Source organism: Carassius auratus, chromosome 10, assembly GCF_003368295.1.
Source record: "Carassius auratus strain Wakin chromosome 10, ASM336829v1, whole genome shotgun sequence".
NCBI classification, from domain to species: Eukaryota; Metazoa; Chordata; class Actinopteri; order Cypriniformes; family Cyprinidae; genus Carassius; species Carassius auratus.
The window spans coordinates 7,096,827-7,117,617 of NC_039252.1; the positions used below are offsets into that span (position 1 = coordinate 7,096,827).

General features: G+C 37.5%; 1 protein-coding gene across 1 annotated transcript in view; it reads left to right on the forward strand.

The window, feature by feature from the left end:
• mtrex (Mtr4 exosome RNA helicase) overlaps positions 1 to 20,791 on the forward strand; it is a 25,423-nt gene continuing 4,632 nt past the window's right edge. Inside the window, exons 1-21 of the mRNA XM_026274559.1 lie at positions 1 to 154; positions 2,264 to 2,401; positions 3,364 to 3,430; positions 3,505 to 3,567; positions 3,652 to 3,764; positions 3,836 to 4,010; positions 4,085 to 4,175; positions 4,732 to 4,856; positions 5,085 to 5,183; positions 5,506 to 5,623; positions 6,063 to 6,194; positions 8,368 to 8,447; positions 12,741 to 12,851; positions 13,642 to 13,743; positions 15,482 to 15,607; positions 16,697 to 16,847; positions 17,052 to 17,224; positions 17,313 to 17,381; positions 17,672 to 17,800; positions 18,692 to 18,802; positions 18,996 to 19,184. Of these exons, the coding sequence (XP_026130344.1) occupies positions 3 to 154; positions 2,264 to 2,401; positions 3,364 to 3,430; positions 3,505 to 3,567; positions 3,652 to 3,764; positions 3,836 to 4,010; positions 4,085 to 4,175; positions 4,732 to 4,856; positions 5,085 to 5,183; positions 5,506 to 5,623; positions 6,063 to 6,194; positions 8,368 to 8,447; positions 12,741 to 12,851; positions 13,642 to 13,743; positions 15,482 to 15,607; positions 16,697 to 16,847; positions 17,052 to 17,224; positions 17,313 to 17,381; positions 17,672 to 17,800; positions 18,692 to 18,802; positions 18,996 to 19,184 (2,514 nt within the window). The 5' untranslated portion in view covers positions 1 to 2. The remainder of the gene's footprint in view (positions 155 to 2,263; positions 2,402 to 3,363; positions 3,431 to 3,504; positions 3,568 to 3,651; positions 3,765 to 3,835; positions 4,011 to 4,084; positions 4,176 to 4,731; positions 4,857 to 5,084; positions 5,184 to 5,505; positions 5,624 to 6,062; positions 6,195 to 8,367; positions 8,448 to 12,740; positions 12,852 to 13,641; positions 13,744 to 15,481; positions 15,608 to 16,696; positions 16,848 to 17,051; positions 17,225 to 17,312; positions 17,382 to 17,671; positions 17,801 to 18,691; positions 18,803 to 18,995; positions 19,185 to 20,791) is intronic.

Consider the following 20,791-nt stretch of genomic DNA (forward strand, 5'->3'; position numbering starts at 1 on the left):
GTATGTCATTTCCGGCACGCGGCCAGCGCAACGTATTGTGGGTATCGGCTGGAGTCATGGCGGACGCCTTTGGAGACGATTTGTTCAGCGTGTTTGATGAAGAACAGGCCGGTTCCAGCAAAAAAGCCACTCCAAAGTCCACAGCTCAGGCAGGGTATGTGACCGAACGGGATGTACGATTGTTTTACACAACTGATCCCTAGATACCGTGACGTTAGTGTTTGACTGCTCGTGTTGAACACATGTGACGCGCGCGCAAAGATAAACTTACATAGAAACTCTTACAGTATCAGTCCTTAACACTCATTATACAGCTTTCACCGTTTCGTGTTTGAACACTCTCTTGCTGTTATGTTTAATGCAGCTGTTTTACGTAATTACGTTTGTTTGTATTGTCTAATGAAGGAGCTTGCCTCACTAAATCTCTTACGTGAATCCGCTCCACAAAATCAGACGTAAGGGTCCGTTTTTTTTTTTTTACATTTAGCTTAATGTATCATCTGAAAACTGAATGAATAAAATTTCCATTGATGTGTGGTTTGTTAGGACGATATTTGGCTGAGATGCAACTATTTGAAAATCTGGAATCTGAGCGACCATCGCAATCGTAAAATTGAGAAAATCGCCTTTAAAGTTGTCACGATGAAGTCCTTTGCAATGCATATTACGAATCAAAAATCAAGTTTTAATCTCATTAGAATAGGAAATTAATAAAAAAAAATCTTTATGGGATGTGATTTTTACTTAATATCCTAGTGATTTTTGGCATAAAAGAAAAATTGATAATTTGACACATACTTTGTGTTATTGGATATTGCTACAAATATAAACCAGCGACTTAAGACTGGATTTGTGCTCCAGGGTTACATATGTTCAAATGATAACTGCTCAACGTCTATCTATCTGCAGGTGCATCTCAGTAAATTATAATGTCGTGGAAAAGATAATTTATTTCAGTAATTCAACTCAAATTGTGAAACTCCTGTATTAAATAAATTCAGTACCCACAGACTGAAGTAGTTTCAGTCTTTGTATTCCGTTAATTGTGATGATTTTGGCTCACATTTAACAAAAACTAAACAAAAATGAAGTAAATATCAACAAATTAGAATATGGTGACATGTCAATCAGATAATCAACTCAAAACTGAGTCTTCAAAATGGTCTCTCAGTTTGGTTCACTAGGAAGGATACACAATCATGGGGAAGACTGCTGATCTGACAGTTGTCCAGAAGACAATCATTGACACCCTTCACAAGTAGTGTAGCCACAAACATTCATTGCCAAAGAAGCTGGCTGTTCACAGAGTGCTGTATCTAAGCATGTTAACAGAAGGTTGACAGGAAGGAAAAAGTGTGGAAGAAAAAGATGCACAATCAACTGAGAGAACCGCAGCCTTATGAGGATTGTCAAGCAAAATCAATTCAAGAATTTGAGTGAACTTCACAAGGAATGGACTAAGGCTGGGGTCAAGGCATCAAGAGCCACCAAACACAGACGTGTCAAGGAATTTGGCTACAGTTGTCATATTCCTCTTGTTAAGCCACTCCTGCACCACAGACAACATCAGAGGCATCTTACCTGGGCTAAGGAGAAGAACTGGACTTTTGCCCATTGGTCCAAAGTCCTCTTTTCAGATGAGAACAAGTTCTGTATTTCATTTGGAAACCAAAGTCATAATGTTTGGATGAAATGTGGAAAAGCTCATAGCCTAAGTTGCTTGAAGTCCGGTGTCTGTGATCATTTGTGGTTCAATGTCATCTGCTGGTGTTGGTCTATTGTGCTTTTTGGAAACCAAAGTCACTGCACTCATTTACCAAGAAATTTTGGAGCACTTCATTCCTCCTCCTGCTGACCAGCTTTTTGATGATGGTGATTACATTTTCCAGCAGGATTTGGCACCCGCCCTAACTGCCAAAAACACCAAAAGTTGGTTAAATGACCAAATGTGCGTGACTGGCCAGCAAACTCACCAGACCTGAACCCCAGAGAGAATCATCACAATTAAAAGAACCAAAAATTTAAACTACTTCAATCTGTTTGCATTGAATTTATTTAATACAGAAGTTTCACAATTTGAGTTGAATAACTGAAATGAATTTTTCCTCAACATTCTAATTTACTGAGATGCACCTGTACATATATTTAATTACACTATAATAATAATTGGCAATCCTAGGAGACCACCTAGAATGGTTGAGAAATGTTCAGATGAGCACTGTGTGGCTGTGGAGTGAATCTTTGTTGTTTTTACCTCTAATAGAAAGACTCCTGATAAAGGTGGTAAACAGAAACGCGAACCAGCAGCTGTGTGTAAAAGAGACGCTGACGATGACGGACCAGAAGAGATGGTGCTCGGGAAAAGACAGAAGCTGGAAACGGTGTCAGCTGAGGAGATCAAGTAAGATCAGTGTACTTCTGTTTATGTACTGCTTCTGATAAATGTCTGACAGGCTTCTTCAGTGTAGTGTCAGTGTATAGTGGTTTTACAGATTGATCGGCACCAATAGTTGCTTTTTGGACCTGCCAGTTATTGGCCAGAATCAGGGTTCCTCAAATGTTGCCATGGTGTTTTATTATTATTATTATTTATTAATTTATTAAAGTTAATCTCAAACTCTAATCTTACTCCCCTAACTGATTTTTCTAGTTATCATAAAGACCTTGATTAGCTTGCTCAGTGTTGGTAAATCAATTGAGATTTTATTTTTATGAGTTTTGATTTTTTGGCATTGGAGGGTTTCACAGTTTAAATGAGAAAAGCCTGTTTTAAGTTTTATAGTTTTTTTTTTTTTTTTTAAGTTTTAGAAACTTAAAAACTAAAAGGTCAAATAAAGTTATAAAATATAAAAAACACTTATTTGTTTGTAAGTGATGAAATGGCCATTTATATTTAGTGTGTATTAGATGAAAATTATGATTATTGCACATTTTCTATATTATAAAAAATACAATTTAAAAAGGGTTTTAAAATCCATAAGAAAAGCCTGTTTTCAGTCTTTCAGAGAGAAAAAAAGAGAGAGAAATTCTAATAAAAAAAAAAGGTCTTTGTCAGTAGTTGAAGCAAAGTCATTTTGTTCATTACAAAACATTTTCTTCATTACTGTATCTTTTGCAAATTATTATTCATTGTGTAATGTTTTAAATGAATTTTGTAGGTGCAATTGTTACATGATTTTTTGTTTTCTTTAAAGTCCACATGAAATCTAAATTAAGTGCATCTTGCTAATCTTAATTGCTAATCATCTGATTTATTTTGTGTGTTTTTTCTTGGTTTTCCAATCTTAATTATTGGTAAGGACAAAATCCACTTTTAGTTGAGGTGTAGTAATTCTCATGATTTGTATCCATGTCGTCCTTCAGTCTGTCAGAGCTCATGCCTAAAGTGAAGGCGGAGCAGGTGGAGACCGTGGAGGGCTGCACTCATGAGGTACACACAAACACAGTGGAGAAAACCCCATCTCTGTTGAATGTTCATGTTGTGACCCAGTCTTTCTTTCTCAGGTGGTTCTTCCTGCAGACGAGGAATACACTCCACTGAAACCACGCGTTGGAAAAGCAGCTAAGGTAATCTAATAAAGCTCACTGAACATCCTCTGACAACATCGATGATTTGCCTCTGTTTAAACAAGTTTTGCTTTCCTAATGCAGGAGTACCCCTTCATACTCGACCCTTTCCAGCGCGAGGCCATCCTCTGCATCGATAACAACCAGTCTGTGCTTGTGTCGGCCCACACATCCGCAGGAAAGACCGTGTGTGCGGAGTGAGTGTCCATCACACTAAAACATTGTCTGTGTGTAGTTCCGTAGATTAAGGGTTTCCTTCTGCACGCAGGTATGCCATCGCTCTGGCTCTCCGAGAAAAGCAGCGAGTGATCTTCACCAGCCCCATCAAAGCTCTGAGCAATCAGAAGTACAGAGAGATGTACGAAGAGTTCCAGGATGTGGGTCTGATGACCGGTGACGTCACCATTAACCCCACGGCTTCCTGCCTGGTCATGACCACCGAGGTGAGACGGCCGCCGGTTATCCGCTGGAACACCAGCCACTGGTTCTTTAGTTATTTATGGTTTGTTTCTTTCAGATTTTGAGGAGCATGCTGTACAGAGGGTCAGAGGTTATGAGGGAGGTGGCGTGGGTCATCTTTGATGAGATCCATTACATGAGAGACTCAGGTGGGTTGTATTTAATGCTTAATCAGCATAAGTTTCATGAAATATTGGCCGTTTACACACTGCAGCTAAATTTGGCTGTCACTTCACCTTTTAATGCTTAATCCTGTTCTTAGACACACACTCACACACACACTTCAGTCATTTATGGAATGACAACCACATTTTACAACAGAAAAACAGATAATGATAATCGAATTTGCAGTAATTCTACAGTGTGTACAGAACTGAATGGAACAACTAGTTGTTAATGTATTTAAAGGGATAGTACTTCTAATAAATGGCAACCCTTTAAGAGCACACTCCACTCTGATTGTTTGCTGTAATAGTACTTTGGTCAATAATAGCAGATACCAAACACTGAAGATGGAAACCGCTGCTGTGGTTACAGTGGTGTTCTGTTCTGTACATGCACAAACCTGCAGTCCAGAAGATACATCAATGAATGCGGCTGTCACTCCTGAAACTTCACAGGGTGTACGTGGCCATTATGAGGTGCATATAAGTTTGTTGTATGCTAGCTGTCATTGAGTGTCTTTCTGGGTCACATGACCTGCAGAGCGTGGCGTGGTCTGGGAGGAAACCATCATCCTGCTGCCAGACAACGTGCATCATGTCTTCCTGTCCGCCACCATTCCCAACGCTCGACAGTTTGCCGAGTGGATTTGTCACCTTCACAAACAGGTGGATCATCACTCTTACAAACTCTCTTAGAACACTAACAGCAGCCTTGAATGCTTTCTCAAGAATACTAAACTCCACTTTTAGCAGTTCTAACATCCAGTTTTTAAACCTGAAAGAAGTGCTAAATCTGAAATAAAAATAAATTGCAGCTAAATTGAAATTTGAAAACAGAAACAAATGGAAATTTGTCAGATGCACATAACAGAAGTTGTGTGTGTTTACTTGCAGCCCTGCCACGTGGTGTACACAGACTACCGCCCCACTCCACTGCAGCACTACGTGTTTCCAGCAGGAGGAGACGGACTCCACCTGGTTGTGGATGAGAACGTGAGTAGCCCAATTACTTTGGAAAGCTGCATTAATAGCTTTATTCTGTCATCAGAGATGAAGGTTAAACACTCTTCAGTGATCTCGGAATGGAATCTGTGTTCTGTTATCTGTCAGGGGTGTAGAATTGGAACTGTTACTTCAAGAGTGGCACGTCTAGATGTACTTCAACACAGATTCTGAAAGCTGGAATATCTCTCTCTCTCTGTGTGTGTGTGTGTGTGTCATAACTTCCAAGCCACAATAAGCTGATCAAGTTTTAGAAAATGTTCCTAGCATCATTGCAGTTATGTAATCATGTTTTTATGGTGTTTCTTGTCAGGGAGAGTTCAGAGAAGACAATTTTAACACCGCAATGCAGGTCCTGAGGGATGCGGGGGACACAGGAGGCAGCGCTGGGGGCAAATGGGACCCCAAAGGCAGAAAGGGGGGAACCAAAGGTTAGTATGCAACGGTCAACATGTAATCAAAATAACACTCAGTATTTGTATATTGGTTTACACCAATTTTGATGTCCATTTTTGCACAGAAAGTCGGCGTTTGATTGTTTGTGCTGATATAAAGCTGATTTAAATAGTCTGAAAAGTCACTCCCGAACTTCAAGCGTAATCCTCATAGTTATTTAAATCAAGCCGAAGCTCAGCTTGGTGTTTTATATGTAACATGAGTTTGTGTGCTTTATTTAAAAATGAATAGTCACTTTGTGATTACGTTTAGCTGTTATTAAAGCATTAGTATTAAGGTTCACACATTATACTGTATTTTTGGCACTGTCCTCTTGAGATCGACTCGCCTGGGCTTTAGATGCTGGGAACATGCTTAATGCTGTATTAAATATTGCGTCTGTCTTGTTTGTTTGTTGTTTTTTCTCTCTCTTAGGTCCATCCAATGTCTTTAAGATTGTGAAGATGATCATGGAAAGGAACTTCCAGCCGGTGATTATCTTTAGCTTCAGTAAGAAGGAATGTGAGGCCTACGCACTGCAGGTGGCTAAACTGGATTTCAACACAGGTATTAATGATATAATAATTAATAATGCTTCTTGCTAAGACTTTTACAATTATGGATATCTTTCATTTTTTCAGTCACAGCTGCATGGACTGATTCTTTGGTTAAACTAATCCTTGGAAAGAGGCAGGATGTCATTTTTCATCTCTAAAGAAATATTGGCTTGTTTTTTGGGGGTTTTAGAACTAGGTTTATCTCTCTCTTATTGCTCAAATATGGGAGCAATGATGATTTATCTCTCCTCTTAATTACAAAGAGATTAAATAAAATACAAATCATGGCCAAAAATGTCCGAAAAAATAAATGAGCTCAGCTTTGGGCTGTTTTTGAAGAATTTTTCTCAGTTTTTAAACAGGGAGTTCTTTTTTTTATATATATATATATTTGTTATGAAACCGGATCTGTTACAGAGCCAAATGCATGAATGTGGCCTTCCGAATCAAAGTCTATTGACGTGTCAAGCCTTCTGTTCCCTTTTGAGAGAAACAGACAGCATGCACAACTTTAAACTGTCTTCCCATACTGCTTTGATTTGCAAGACCTAATTGGACTTGGTTTTTAAAGTGACTGATGTGGTGCACACAGAAGTGTTGCATTATTGTGGATATTTAAACATGTCTTGGTTGAGAAATAGCGTGCACTTAAGACTCAAAGTCTTTGGCCTTTTGATGGTGTATGTGTGAGCCCTTCGGACCGCACTAGCAGTCAGACGCACAGCTGTTACTGTTTTGCGAGTCTTTGCTTGAGGTGGGGAGAGTGTTTTCATTGGCTCTATCTTAGCACATGTCATCATAAGTGTGATTTTATACAGGCTTTCCAGAAGATTTTCTGCATGCAGAAGTGGAGTTGGTTTTTCAATCTTTTGGCGAGTTCTTTAAGCAGTGACCACTGCAGAGATATTGTGGTCTCAAGTAATGTTGTGGCCATATTGGTATAGTCAGATGATTTTATTAATCTGTATCATTGGTTCTCAACTGGTTGGGCTGTTCTTTTGTTGATGGAAGAGAAAAAAACAATAAAATCAATAAATGCAATCAATAAAATCACCTAAGCATATGTCATGCATAAAATAGCTAAATAAACTTGGGAGGAGGATAAAGTCCAAATGTCAAGGTGGTCCAACTGGCCTTATCTCAAAAGACCAGATTACACACGGAACCAAATAAAATGATTATATTGTGAAAATGAATACATCAGAGTTTGGTATCTTTCCGATGCTATATTCTTTTGTTAATAGTTTGGATTTTCTGTTGTTGTTGTTGGCTAAGTTATATTGTTAACTAATTATCTAATTGTATGTTTTAGTAGTTTTTAGTAGCTATTTTTGCCCAATTCAAAAATCTGTTTTATTTATTAAAACAAGTTAAATCAAATAAAATGAGTGATGTAGCCTAGGCAACTTGCTGGAATAAAACATTTAAACAATAAAACATTAATTATTATTTTTTATTTTTTTATTAAATTGAATAACCCTGGAATATATGCTTTAATATGTTAAACAAAGTTAAACTTATTTAATTGCATAAAATTTGGCAGCTCTTATTGCTGTTGTTTTAATAAACTTCAGCGATTTATTTCAAACCCTTTTATTGTTCATTGTTGACTATTTTAACATTGTGTTGGGTCACAATTTGATGACCTAAAGTAAAGCCAATTGAGAACAGCTCCTCTATATTTAGTTTGTATTTTGTTATGCTGTAAATTTGAATGCTCTGAGCCTTCTGGGATCCCACTGTGCCACATGCTGTAGGCAGAAATAGAGATCTTCTAATGCTTCATCACACATTGTTTCTAGACTCCGTTTGGAGCTAGAAAATGGTAGCTCTCCCTTTCCCCAGTACACTTTATGAATATTTTGTTTCTCCATATCAGCCTTTATGCTGCTCCCACTATATGCATGTATGTCTATATATGTGTGTGTGTGTATATATATATATATATATATATATATATATATATATATATATATATATATATATATATATATATATATATATATATATATATATATGGTTTGTATTGTGTTTCAAGCAATCATGAAAAGTCCTCTGAGCATCTGTATAAAGCACACACACACACCTACCTTTGTTATACTGGCTGTGTTTCAGAGATCACACACTGAAGTATTCCAGTGTGCATCTGATGATTAATTTCTAATTTCTCTGTCCAACTCCAGACGATGAGAAGAAACTGGTGGAAGAAGTGTTCAACAACGCCACAGACTGCCTGTCTGATGAAGACAAAAAGCTGCCACAGGTAGACTTTTTTTGTTTTGTGCAATGTGGTATTAAAGGTGCTGTAGGGAACTTTTGTAAAAAAAAATATTTTTACATATTTGTTAAACCTGTCATTATGTCCTGACAGTAGAATATGAGACAGATAATCTGTGAAAAAAATCAAGCTCCTCTGGCTCCTCCCAGTGGTCCTATTGCCATTTGCAGAAACTCCATCGCTCCCGGTAAAAAACAACCAATCAGAGCTGCGGTCCGTAACTTTGTTTGTGTTCAAAATGTAGAGAAATTTATATAATAAGCGAGTACACCATGAATCAGTTTTCCAAACCATGTTTTTGGCTTGTCCTGAATCACTAGGGTGCACCTATAATAAGTGTTTATATTCAGACTATTTTAGATTGCTTCGGGGATACCGCGGCGGAGTAACCCAGTACCTTTGTGATTCTTCATAGACATAAACAGAGAGAAGTAGTTCCGGCTACGATGTTCTTCCACAAGACGCTAGCAGTTCTGTTTATTAACTGCTAGAGCGTCAAAAGTCTCAAAAAGCTTTAGACTCTAAACTGCTGATAAAAACATCACAATAATCCACACGACTCCAGTCATTAGGATGTTTTTAACTTCAAACCATTGCTTCTAGCTAATATATGAGTACTCTCTCCATAATAATGCTTTCTCTAGTGAAAAAGTCATCTTGTCTGTATCAGGAGAGATATATGCACGGGTCAAGCACTGTTTACAAGTGAAAACAGTCCAAAAGTCCAGTGCTAAACAAATGTTAATGCATGGCTCTAGAGTAACTTTTTGCACTGGTTGCATTGGTGTGGCCAGCACAAAAGTTAAGTAAACCCAAATTTTCGACTGCATCGCATTTAACACTGCAGTTTTAAGTTCACTTTTTTATTCATTGTCATTTATAGGCAATATTGATTTGTAGCCTAAATGATTAACTAACTATCTGGTCAACATAATGTTCTTCATTTGAAGCACAATTCTACAAGAAAGGTAACTTACTGAAGAAGTGTTGGTGCTTAAAGTGCTTTACTGAGCTGGAATTTAAAACCTCTCAAGATAAATGAAATGAAAAGAAAATCTAAATTAAGTGTTTTAAGATCTTCAAACGGAACATCTCATGGCTCAATGTCTTATGGACTATCCTCCATTGCAGTCACATGCCCCTCCGTTGGCCAACTGTAGCTTGGCCTTCTTGACCTTCGGCCTTGGCTAAACCAGCTGGCCACAATCGCTCTAGAATCGAAATCTTCCAGACTTGGCCCTTCTAACACCGATTCTGATCAGATTTTCCATCGGGTCTGAATGAAGGGCTGCTCTGATGTCTGATCTGAACAGCTAAACAGTCCCTAAAAACAGCTTATGCTACTGTTTCAGCTGTCAAAATAATTGTTTTGTATGTAATAGCCAAGTAATTATATTTCATTTAGTTATTTTTTTGTTAATTTAGAAAAACAGTTGGAGTAATCTTTTTTTTTTTTTTTTTTTTATTTAATTTAATTTTTAAGTAACGACCAAGCTACCAGCGGCAGACAGTGAGCCTATGTTTGATCATTTTAGCCTTCTTAAATCATCACGCCTTGCCTAAAATAAAATCTATAGATCTAAAACAGTTCAAGCATATAGCAATGTTTAAACGTTAGACCCAGATAAATGTGCGCTATATCCAGTAGTTTGTGCGGAGACACTTCAGGACATGGAGACGCCAGCATGTTCACTTTTTTTTCCACTGGATACACCGTCATTTTTTCCTCATAAAGGTAAAATACATAATTCGTAACTACAAAGTCTTTTTTTATTTGTGTGCATTCACAATATCAACAAAACTTAGTGCTTTTATAAAATAAAGAAAGCAAACATGCTCTTTCTGCTGTCTCGTCTTTAACAGGAGTATTACAATGAACCGAAACTCAGTGAAAACATGCCTCACAGACATGATAAATATCTTTAAATTACTACTTAATGAAATAAAAAAAAAATCAAACAAAAACTTTCATTATAATCATAATCCGTAAAGATGCTCTTTCTAAAGCTGTGTCAAATGAGATGATGAGTCAGGATCAGCAACTGCATCAGTCGCTGTAGCACGGTCTCCTGTTGTTTCCACCAGCACAGCAATTGTTTTTCATCACTAATTGATGGATGTCTAAATTATGAAAGCAAGGAAGTCTAAAACAAACGTGAGGCCTTGCCCGCATCTATGACGTGAAAATTGGCCCGAAGACCAGCTTGAGGGGCGTAAAAAGGTCGGGGCCTGTCAGACTCAGGCTGAAATGCAGGGCTCTAGTGTCTGTTGTTGAACCACAGGGAGACTTTCGGAGTTGTTTTTTACGGATGGTCGCACCATTGAGAAATTGGGTTGCACTCTAGAACCCTGTTATGGAAGACTTAAGGATTGGTGTGGAATTTTGCAATGCTTTTATCAGCTGTTTGGACTCTGACGGCACCCATTCACTGCAGAGGATCCATTGGTGAGCAAGAGACATAATGCTAAATTGTCATGTGCATAAACTCCTCTGCATATTGGATGGCCTAATGGTAAATACATTTCCTACACATTTCTATATTTTGGGGTCAGCTACATGTTTAACATATGACACACACAAGACATTTGTGTTTAGTTTTTGAAATAAGCCAACTTTCCTTTAAAACATTATGCAGTGATAACTTCAAGATTTAGAAAATATCGAAAACCTTTTTTTATTATTAATATTCTGAAAAACAAGGTAAAAGTCTTTTAACAGCAGCACAGGGACATTGTGAAATGCAAGTCCTTGTCCAGAGGGATGCACTCTAACCAGCCATATCAACAAGAAATTAAATGTTGCCACATTTTTGGGTGATATTTTTTAATTAAATGGTGCTAAATCAAACCAAACTCAGAATTGCTAATAAATCTATTTTCATTTTATTGACTACCCTAAAATGTGTCCCACATTGACCATGTTACACTTTTAAGATGTTAAAAGTCTAGTACTTTTTTTTTTTTTTTAATGCAAGTTTTTCTGTTTTAGCAAAATATTCAGTTAATCTTGTAAGCTGTTGGTAATTGAAGGTCTGCCACACAGACCACAGTAAAGTCAGGCAGCGTGTTAAACCTATTTGAGGTGACTGGGTGTTTTAGCAAATCCCAAAATGGTTTCAAGAGGCTCGTAAAACTTTCCACTCTCTCTTCGGGTCCTCCTGTTACTCCTACACCATATTTCCTCTGCTTCTACATCTCAACAGTGCTGTCATCCATTTCCACATTGCAGGGCCGCAGTATTTGGCTAGTACTCGTGTAGTAGAGGTGCTGATCTCAGTTCAGATGGTGTTCATGGATGAACCGATCCTCCATCAGAACTCCTGCTGCTGGAGGATGAGTGATTGCAGAACTAGTTCAGATATGCTGTTTGTGTAAATGTTGCCTTTACGAGGAACGGACCATCCTTAAACTTGGCCCTTGTCTGTTTGCTCTCAATGACATATTTCTGCGAGCTTATTCTGAGCTCCTTATACTGCTGACCCAGATTTGCCTTTGTGGATATTTTCACTTCCCTGACACAAAAATGATAGATTTGAATTTATTCTGTTGTTTTGGAAAAAAATTATACAATATATGAACATTTTTGCTTAAATAACATTACTTTTTGAATGAGAGAGAAAAGGAAAATAAAAAAATGTACATAGGTCATAATTAGTAACTTTGTTTTAATTATACATTAGTAGTAGTAGTATAGCATGATATATGCAATTTAAAATAGAACCACATAATATTAACTACTATACATTTCATAATTTTTTTTATTTTTATGGAAAGCTTTGAGTGACCCTGTACCTGGGGCCATCCCTGCATTTTTAAAGGTCGATTTTCTTACAAAATAAAAAAACAGAAATGGTCTGGTACAGTATTTTAGACTGTGTAATATTGAGTAAATATGCGTTGTTTTAGGGATAATTCACCCAAAAAAAGTGTAGAGCATGAGAAATTTCGTAGAATGTCCAAGCTGCTCTTTTCCACAAATTTTCCAAAGCACAGCTGTGAATTACCAATCACTCTCATCGTGTGGTAGTGTTTAGTTCAGAGTTTTTGTATTCTATAGAAGTTAGGTCGAGTAAACAAAGAGACTTCATTTTTAGGTGACATTTCTTAAATGTTGTACTTTCTGTTCATACCTTGAAAAATTTAGATCTTAGTGTTAATGGGGCTTTACGCTGGTCTTGATTAGCTACATTATGCTAATCTGACTGAGCTGTGAGCACCTTAATATTGTGACCTGGAGGAGTCCTGAAGCTGTGTTTAATTGGGATTGTTTCTCAACAGGTGGAGCATGTTCTGCCGTTGCTGAAGAGAGGAATTGGTATTCATCATGGCGGCCTGCTCCCGATCCTGAAAGAGACCATTGAGATCCTGTTCTCTGAGGGACTGATAAAGGTGAGATCCTTCAAGCGACTGGAACCACCTTTGTGTAATGTTGGATGAACACTTTCGCCTTGACTGAACATTGAGTCATTCATAACTGACAACCTTTTGCGTTTTTGATTGATGGCAGTTTTGTTTTCTTTGATATTGTTTGGCTTTTATTTTGTTTTTTAACATTCACTTTCGTTTCATTCACAATTTATTTTTGTTTGGTTTTTGTTTTATTTAGTTTTGTTCTTTTATTTACCCACCCTCTTGTTTTTCTTGTGTGATTCTCTCATGGAACACAAATGAGAATTGTCTATGTTCCAAGTCTTCTGATGTCATACGTTAGCTTTGTGTGAGGAGCATGAAAATAAATTCATTATTCACTCTTCAGAAGCTCCAAGAAAAATGCAATTTTAATGTTGTTTGATGGCAAATATCATTAGGATCATGCATATTTTGTGTCCAGACATCATTGACATCAAAGTTATTTATCAAGTTAATTAATTTGTATATTCAATATTCCCGCACAAAATGATTGCCTGACTTCAGATATCCATTTTATCAACTAATATTACTTGTGTATTTAAATAGATTTTGGTTGAGTTTGCAGCAAAAATAACATTTAGGTCACACTGACCACTCAAGAGCTGCCAGGTTATTCTTCAAACTTAGTTTTGTGTTTCATGGAAGGAAGTCATATAGGTTTGAACTTTAGCCCAAAGGTTTTTATTTTTTTTTTGGTGAACTGCCACTTTAAGACACCTCACTAGTATCTTTGCCAAAGTTTTCATCATCTTTCTCTGTTGTTCTTTAGGCCTTGTTTGCTACAGAAACGTTTGCCATGGGAATCAACATGCCTGCAAGAACCGTGCTCTTCACCAGCGCGCGCAAATTTGACGGCAAAGACTTCCGCTGGGTAAATCACAAACGTTATCCTCTGTCCTGCTTCTCGTAGTAATCACTAATCAAATTTCCAAATGCGTTTCCTTGCCTCTTCGTCCATCGTTGCACAGAGAGGACATGGGGTCAAACAACAAGCTGCCACGTATTGTTTGCGTGAGTGTGAGGCAATGACTGAAGCTGTTGTGAATAAAAGAGGCCCTTGGCAGAGAGCGAGTGAGCGATGGAAGCTGCCATCTAAAACGTTTTGTAAGGAACATCTGGTATCCATGAGTCTGCCAGAAAACGCACGCTCAAGGTTTTGGCTAACCGATCGCAGGCACTGAACCCCTCTCTGGGACGTTTAGCAGTCAGTAGAAGATAAAACTGATCTGGGGTCAGCGTCGGGTTGCTGTAATATAGCGGAGGAACGTTAGGAGGGGTTATCAGGCAAAAACAATATTTGCAAAACGAATGGGCTGATAGGTTACATTGTTTGAGGCTGGTGCCAGATTGTGATTTATCAGAGCCGTACCAGTTAGGAACTTTCAGATGGAAAACCTTATCGTTTGGGCAACTGCAGATGTTTCCCCTGAACAAAATCTACTAACAACCACATCTTGTGGTGATTTTACCACCATTAGGCACGGCAACTTCTTGATCAATGGAAAACATAAAAATCCATGGAGAGTCGGAGAACAATTTTGATGCTGAAGTATACACTGATGTTCATAAGTTTAGGGTTTGTAAGAATTAAAAAAGAAAGGAGTTAACACTTTAGTATTGGCTCCAATTCTCACTATTCAGTAGTTGCTTATTAACATGCCAGGTTTTGGCTGTTTATACTTATAAAGTACATTCTGCATGACTGTATTCTACATCCCTAACCCTACCTGATACATAAACTTAACTACCACCTTACTGGATATTAATAAACAGCAAATTAGGAGGCAAAAGTCGCAGTTAATGGTTTGCTAATAGCTAGAATTGGACCTTAAAATAAAGTGTGACCAGAAAGAATGTTTTAAATTGATCAGAAGTGACAGTAAAGACGTTTTTAATGTAACCGATAATTTCTAGTTCAAATATATGCCTTTCTTTTTAACTTTATATTCATGAGTCAACAAAAGGGTATAACAGTTTCCACAAAAATATTAAGCAGCACTGTAATTTTTCTCAACATTGAAAATAAGAAATGTTTCTTGAACTCCAAAAACATGAAGGATCATGTGACACTGAAAACTGGACAACTATTTCCCTGTTACTCTTTTACTGTATTTTCATTCAGTCAATTCATCAATTTCGTCCCTGGTGATTTTACAGTTTCATAGCCATATTTAATTAACTACCACACGTTAATAAAATGGAACAAAACAAAGTAAATCACCAATAACAAAAATAAGGAATGTGATGCAGCACACTTTTGAGATTCTTTTACCGTTGGTTAATTGTAAAAAAAGAAAAAGTATTATAAACTGCATATATTTCCTTGTTCAGTATAATTTTAAAGATTTTTGTAGTAGATATTCAAAAACCGTATTTACTGTACAATTATGCATACTGTACTGTTAAGTGCAAAAAATGTAATCTGTATGTGGTAAGTTATAAGTAATAACATGTTTTTGCTGGGGTTTGTTTCACGTTCTTTGTCTATTAAAAGTTTTTTTTTTTTTTTTTTTTTTTTTTGCAGTGCTCATTTGATTGCTTTTTAAATATTTAGTTGTTGTTGCCAAATGCTGCAGTTAAGTAACTTCTTTTTCAACCCTCCACATTAGATCACCTCTGGAGAGTATATCCAGATGTCAGGACGTGCTGGCAGAAGAGGAATGGACGAGAGGGGAATAGTCATTTTCATGGTGGATGAGAAGATGAGCCCTGCCGTGGGCAAACAGTTACTGAAGGTAACGCTCCAAAATGAACACGATGACTGATTTAGTTTTTGGGTGAACTGTTCCTTTAAGCAGTTCAGACACAGAAACACTGATCCTAAACCCCTTATCCCCACTCTAAGCTTTGGCACCCTCTCTTACACTCTTTAACATGATGTCCATAAGCGCTCTCGGTCTCCAGGATTCGTCCCTGCAGACTCCCGATCCCATCTCTGCTTGGGGTCCATTAAAGTATTGCTCAATGCCTTCCTGCCTGTATTTGATCAAGGTTCTGCTGTAAAGTTTCCAAGAGAATACTAGGAAGGCCATGACATTAATCGACTGGCACGCCTGTAGTACCTTCTCAATTTTCTCCTCTAAGTCTTGCTCTGTTGCAAAACCTGTTGATTAATAGACGGAGCTGTGTGCTTTTCTCACTTTTCGTGTGGTCAGTAGACTTTTAGATGCATTTTAAAAAGGCTTCAGTGGTTGATTGTATATTATATTCTATATGTGTTGTGGAATTTTTTTTAGAGATGCTCGCACAAGCTTGAGCAAGCTTTTTATTTGCAATATGTGCGTAATATGAAGATAAAATATTGCAATTGTTTAAGTGAGGTTTAAATTTAGCCATGAAGCAAGTTTAATAGCTGTAAGATGTTTTAATAGCATCTGATACTTTCGTATTAAAACGTAATTAAAATCTGTGAATCAGTTCAAACTGTTTCAGGGAGTCGATTCAAAATTGTCTTTACGTGAAATTTTCATGAATAGTTTTGCATGTAATTTTTGTACAGTGTAAAAGTGTAAAACTTCTTAAAAGAGCTTATCATATTTGTACGCTAAATGAATAAAAATTGCGAAATTAATCTCAAGTTAAATACATTAGTTTTTTTTTTTAAATCTATTTTAAAACATTGGCAGTTCAGGTTGAATTTAGTTTTTTTGAGGAAAAATACATCTAAGCAATTTATTAGAACAAATGCATACATTTGAAGAAACGTTTAACCATTTGATGGTTCGATAGTTGCAGAAAACATTTTACCTCATCTTCCTCATCTGGATTGTGTTGGATTCATGTCATATTGATGATTTATTCAGTATTATCTTCTGTTGTTGTAGGGTTCTGCGGATCCTCTGAACAGTGCGTTCCACCTGACCTACAACATGGTGCTGAATCTGCTGCGTGTGGAGGAGATCAACCCAGAGTACATGCTGGAGAAATCCTTCTACCAGTTCCAGCACTACAGAGCCGTGCCTGGGGTTGTGGAGAGTAAGAACTGCTGTGGTTCAAAGCAATGTTTCTCATAGAGCAAAGTCTGTAACTGTTGTTCATTTACCATTGTAAAAGAGCAACAGTTAACATGCGTTTCATAGAAAAGTTCAAATTCCGTTAAAACTGGCGTTTGCTTGCACACGTGACCAGTCATTGGGATGTTATTTATATCATTCCTATCTTAATTTGTGATTTCCGCAGAGATGAAAAAGCTGGAGGAGGAGTATAATGCAATACGAATCCCTAATGAAGAGAGCGTGGTGACCTACTACAAGATCCGTCAGCAGCTGGCCAAACTGGGCAAAGAAATTGAGGAGTTTATTCACAAACCTAGATACTGCCTGCCCTTCCTGCAGCCGGGCAGACTGGTCAGGGTACGTGTCCAGCAGCGCTTTCTGTGCTAACACGTGCAGTTACAGTTCCTTTTCTTGGTTTGTTGAGACACAGTTTCTTGATTTCCAGGTGAAAAAAGAAGATCTGGATTTCGGTTGGGGTATAGTCGTCAATTTCCAAAAGAAGGCAAACGTCAAGGTATCCCCAGACTAATCAAATTGTACTTCAGCTTATGTTTCTATTCCATTGTGACTTGCAGAACTCAAGATTTCCAAGTGGAAAAAAAAACCAAAAAAACATTATGAAACTTAACTGCAGATGTGACTCATTCTGGACCTCTGCAGGTTTCTGACATCAGTCATGATGACATGAATACATCAGCACTTGGTTATTAACTTGCCGGCAGCAAACAAAAACCTGAACTACTTCATTTGTAAAGTGGACATTTTGTGATTTGGATAGTTCTATTATAAATGTGTGTGTTGTAGGCTGCGGTTGGGGATGCTGAGCCGTTATTTGTGGTGGAGGTTCTGCTCCACTGCAGCAAAGACAGCTTGAAGAACGCAGCCACGGAGGCAGCCAAACCAGTAGGCCCAGGAGAAAAGGGCGAGATGCAGGTGAGAGAGAGACACTGGGAATTTGATAGCCAACATGACCCAGAAACGCCACACCAGCCTAGATTTGCATGTATGTAGAAACACTTCTTACCTCAACCATGTCCAGGAAGCCACCAAAAACAAACTGAGAACCGAGGCCAGAGCTAGAAAACATGCAACCCGAATGTTAATGTTTTATTTGTTTTAATACAGCGTTCACTATTAACTTGCTGTCACACATACCAGAGATGTATTAAGAAAATCTAAAGTCCATGAAACTGTATTTTTCAGTATTGAATGTGATTCATTTTCAATTTAACATGTCATTAAACAGTAAACAGTGTTATTTTAGTAACATGTAGTATTTTAGTAATTAATGTCCTGTGAATTAGTTTAATTTTTAAATTGTACTTCAAAAAAGGTTTTTCCATTTATTCGAGCTTTATTTAAAATACTTTTTTTTTTAAGTTAACAACCAATATTACAAACAGTCTGTTTTGTGGAATATAAGGGCCTTCCTCCACCAGCGTGTATTTTTAAATTGGCTGGAGCTCAAAATGCTGGTGTTTATTGCATTTTTACAGCATAATCTACTAGAGAAACTTGTCTGTGTCATAAAGCATAAAAAGTGCAGTGTTTTTGTCATTGTTTTCCTTTTTTTGACCTCTTTGGTCAAGCGTTAAGTGATTTAGCTGGAGCTCCAGAGGCTTGAGGCTGGATGACTTTAGCGGATGGCTCTTGTTTTTCTTGTAAACTCTGCTTTATGTCGACGCCGGTCCTGCTAAATGCGTTTAGATTGCCCCTTCAGCTTCTTGCTGTGGTTTTGGTCATATATGGCCATGGCGTTAAGTTCTTCATGAAGAGGCAGCCAAAAGAGTTTCGTCCAATCAGAAGCATTTGTTTGTCGTTCAGGTTGTTCCTGTGATTCTTCATCTCATCACCTCCATTAGCTCGGTGCGCCTCTACATTCCTAAAGACCTGCGGCCGTATGACAACCGACAGAGCATGCTCAAATCCATACAGGTCAGCACACACACACACAATGGGTAGACCTGGAAAAAATATAGAAAAAATTTAATTCATAGATTTTTTTTTTTTTTTTTTATCAGTTTGGTACTTAATGTAAATTGGTCTAACTACTGAAGGTGTTGAATGATGCTGATTTTTAGTAGCTTTTAAAGAAAAGCACATGACTGCTGCTGTCTGTGGTTTCCAGGAGGTGCAGAAACGTTTCCCAGATGGCGTTCCTCTGCTAGATCCCATAGACGACATGGGCATCAAGGATCCAGCGCTGAAGAAGGTCATTCAGAAGGTGGAGGCGTTCGAGCACAGGATGTACACGCACCCCCTGCACAGCGACCCCAACCTGGAGGCCGTTTACACTCTGTGTGAGAAGAAAGCTCTGGTGAGTCCACCATAAAATGAGTGAATGTGCAGAGGTCATGGTGTGAGGGATATAAATGTCATTTCTTTTCATAGATGCAACCTTTTACTGGTCAGCTGAGCTCAGGAGTCGCAAATGTCATTTAAAATATGGCTCTATTGTTTAAGGCGCACCAGAAAGGGGTGGATGTCATTTCCTTGCGGCTGAAATGTTGAAGGCCCACCAGAACTAAACAAAAGCAGGAAATTGACATTAGCGCAGGGTGAATAGGCGCTCAAATCAGATCACAAACAATCATGTGGTCCTATAATCGCTCGCATTGTGCAGGGGCATTAAGGGGATAAGGGTTTTTGTTTTAATTGGTTCCCTGCAGGAGCTGTGCATGGGTTATATTTCTGTTGGCTGTGCATGTTATGGAATGAAATGGTCAGATGCATTATGGGGACCTGGGATATCCCTCAAACCAGATTAGACCTTTGATTAGATCAACCCTGTCTTATAAAGATCTACAGGGAGTAACCCCAGAACTAAACCTTCATAGCAGCCAAGAAATCCTGAAACTTTCCAAACACCAGCTAGATTGGAAAATATAAAATGTTTATATAAATATATATATAATGCATATGCAAACACATTGTATTTAAATATATATTTTTTATATAAATTATATTATTTCTAATATTAATGCAATGCTTATTTTTTTATTTTAAAATTGTGCTATTAACTGTATAAATGTAAATTAATATTTAAAAATATATTTACAATATTTTACAATCTTTAAAACATTTGGATATTTGCTTTAGATTTAATATTTAATGCCTGAATGTACAAAATATTTATAATTAAATGTAACAATTTGAATTGTTTTTTGTCACTTATTGTAAAACGATGTTTTTGATATGAATGCATTTGAGTGTGGTCTAGGATAGGGAAATATTTTCTGGTTTATTAAGTGGTACAATTGTTCATTGAGCTTGTGTCCTAGTTGTAGGAGTGAATGTAGGTCATAGCATTTAGACGACACATTAGCAATACACAAAACAGCAGGATTATTGAATGCTGAAGTATGTATTGTTGATTGTTGGATGTGGTGTCTGGAGGAGTGAGAGATTCTTGCCCTTTTTGCTTGAAAACAGTTCAGCTCTTCTCAGTGTCCTGTTTTCAGTCTGTGTCTGAATCACTTTAGAAAGATCTCGGATAAACCTTAAAGTGGATAATGACATTAGAGCCACTCAGACAGCGAGGCTTTTATTGGTGAACCAGCTGCAGCTCTCACTGATATTAGCTGAAATACTACAATTTGATATAAATAATACTAAAATAACTAACTATAAATACTAATGACAAATGTATCAAGTGTTTTTGAGATGAAGACCCACTTCCTGCTTGTCATCTCCATAAAAACCCAACAGTATTACTAGTAGTAGTGAGTAGTGATTGCACATGAATCCACTCCAAATGATGGAAAGGTAATGAATGATCTTGAGTAAAATCCCTATTCTGCAGTCCCCAGAAATACATTGAATGAAGTCACATGACCTGTCTCATTTTTTCCTAAGTTAGACTCATTTTTGCCCATGTTTTGTGCACTTGAGGCAGATGGTGGCGCTGTCTCCACCCTGGCTTGG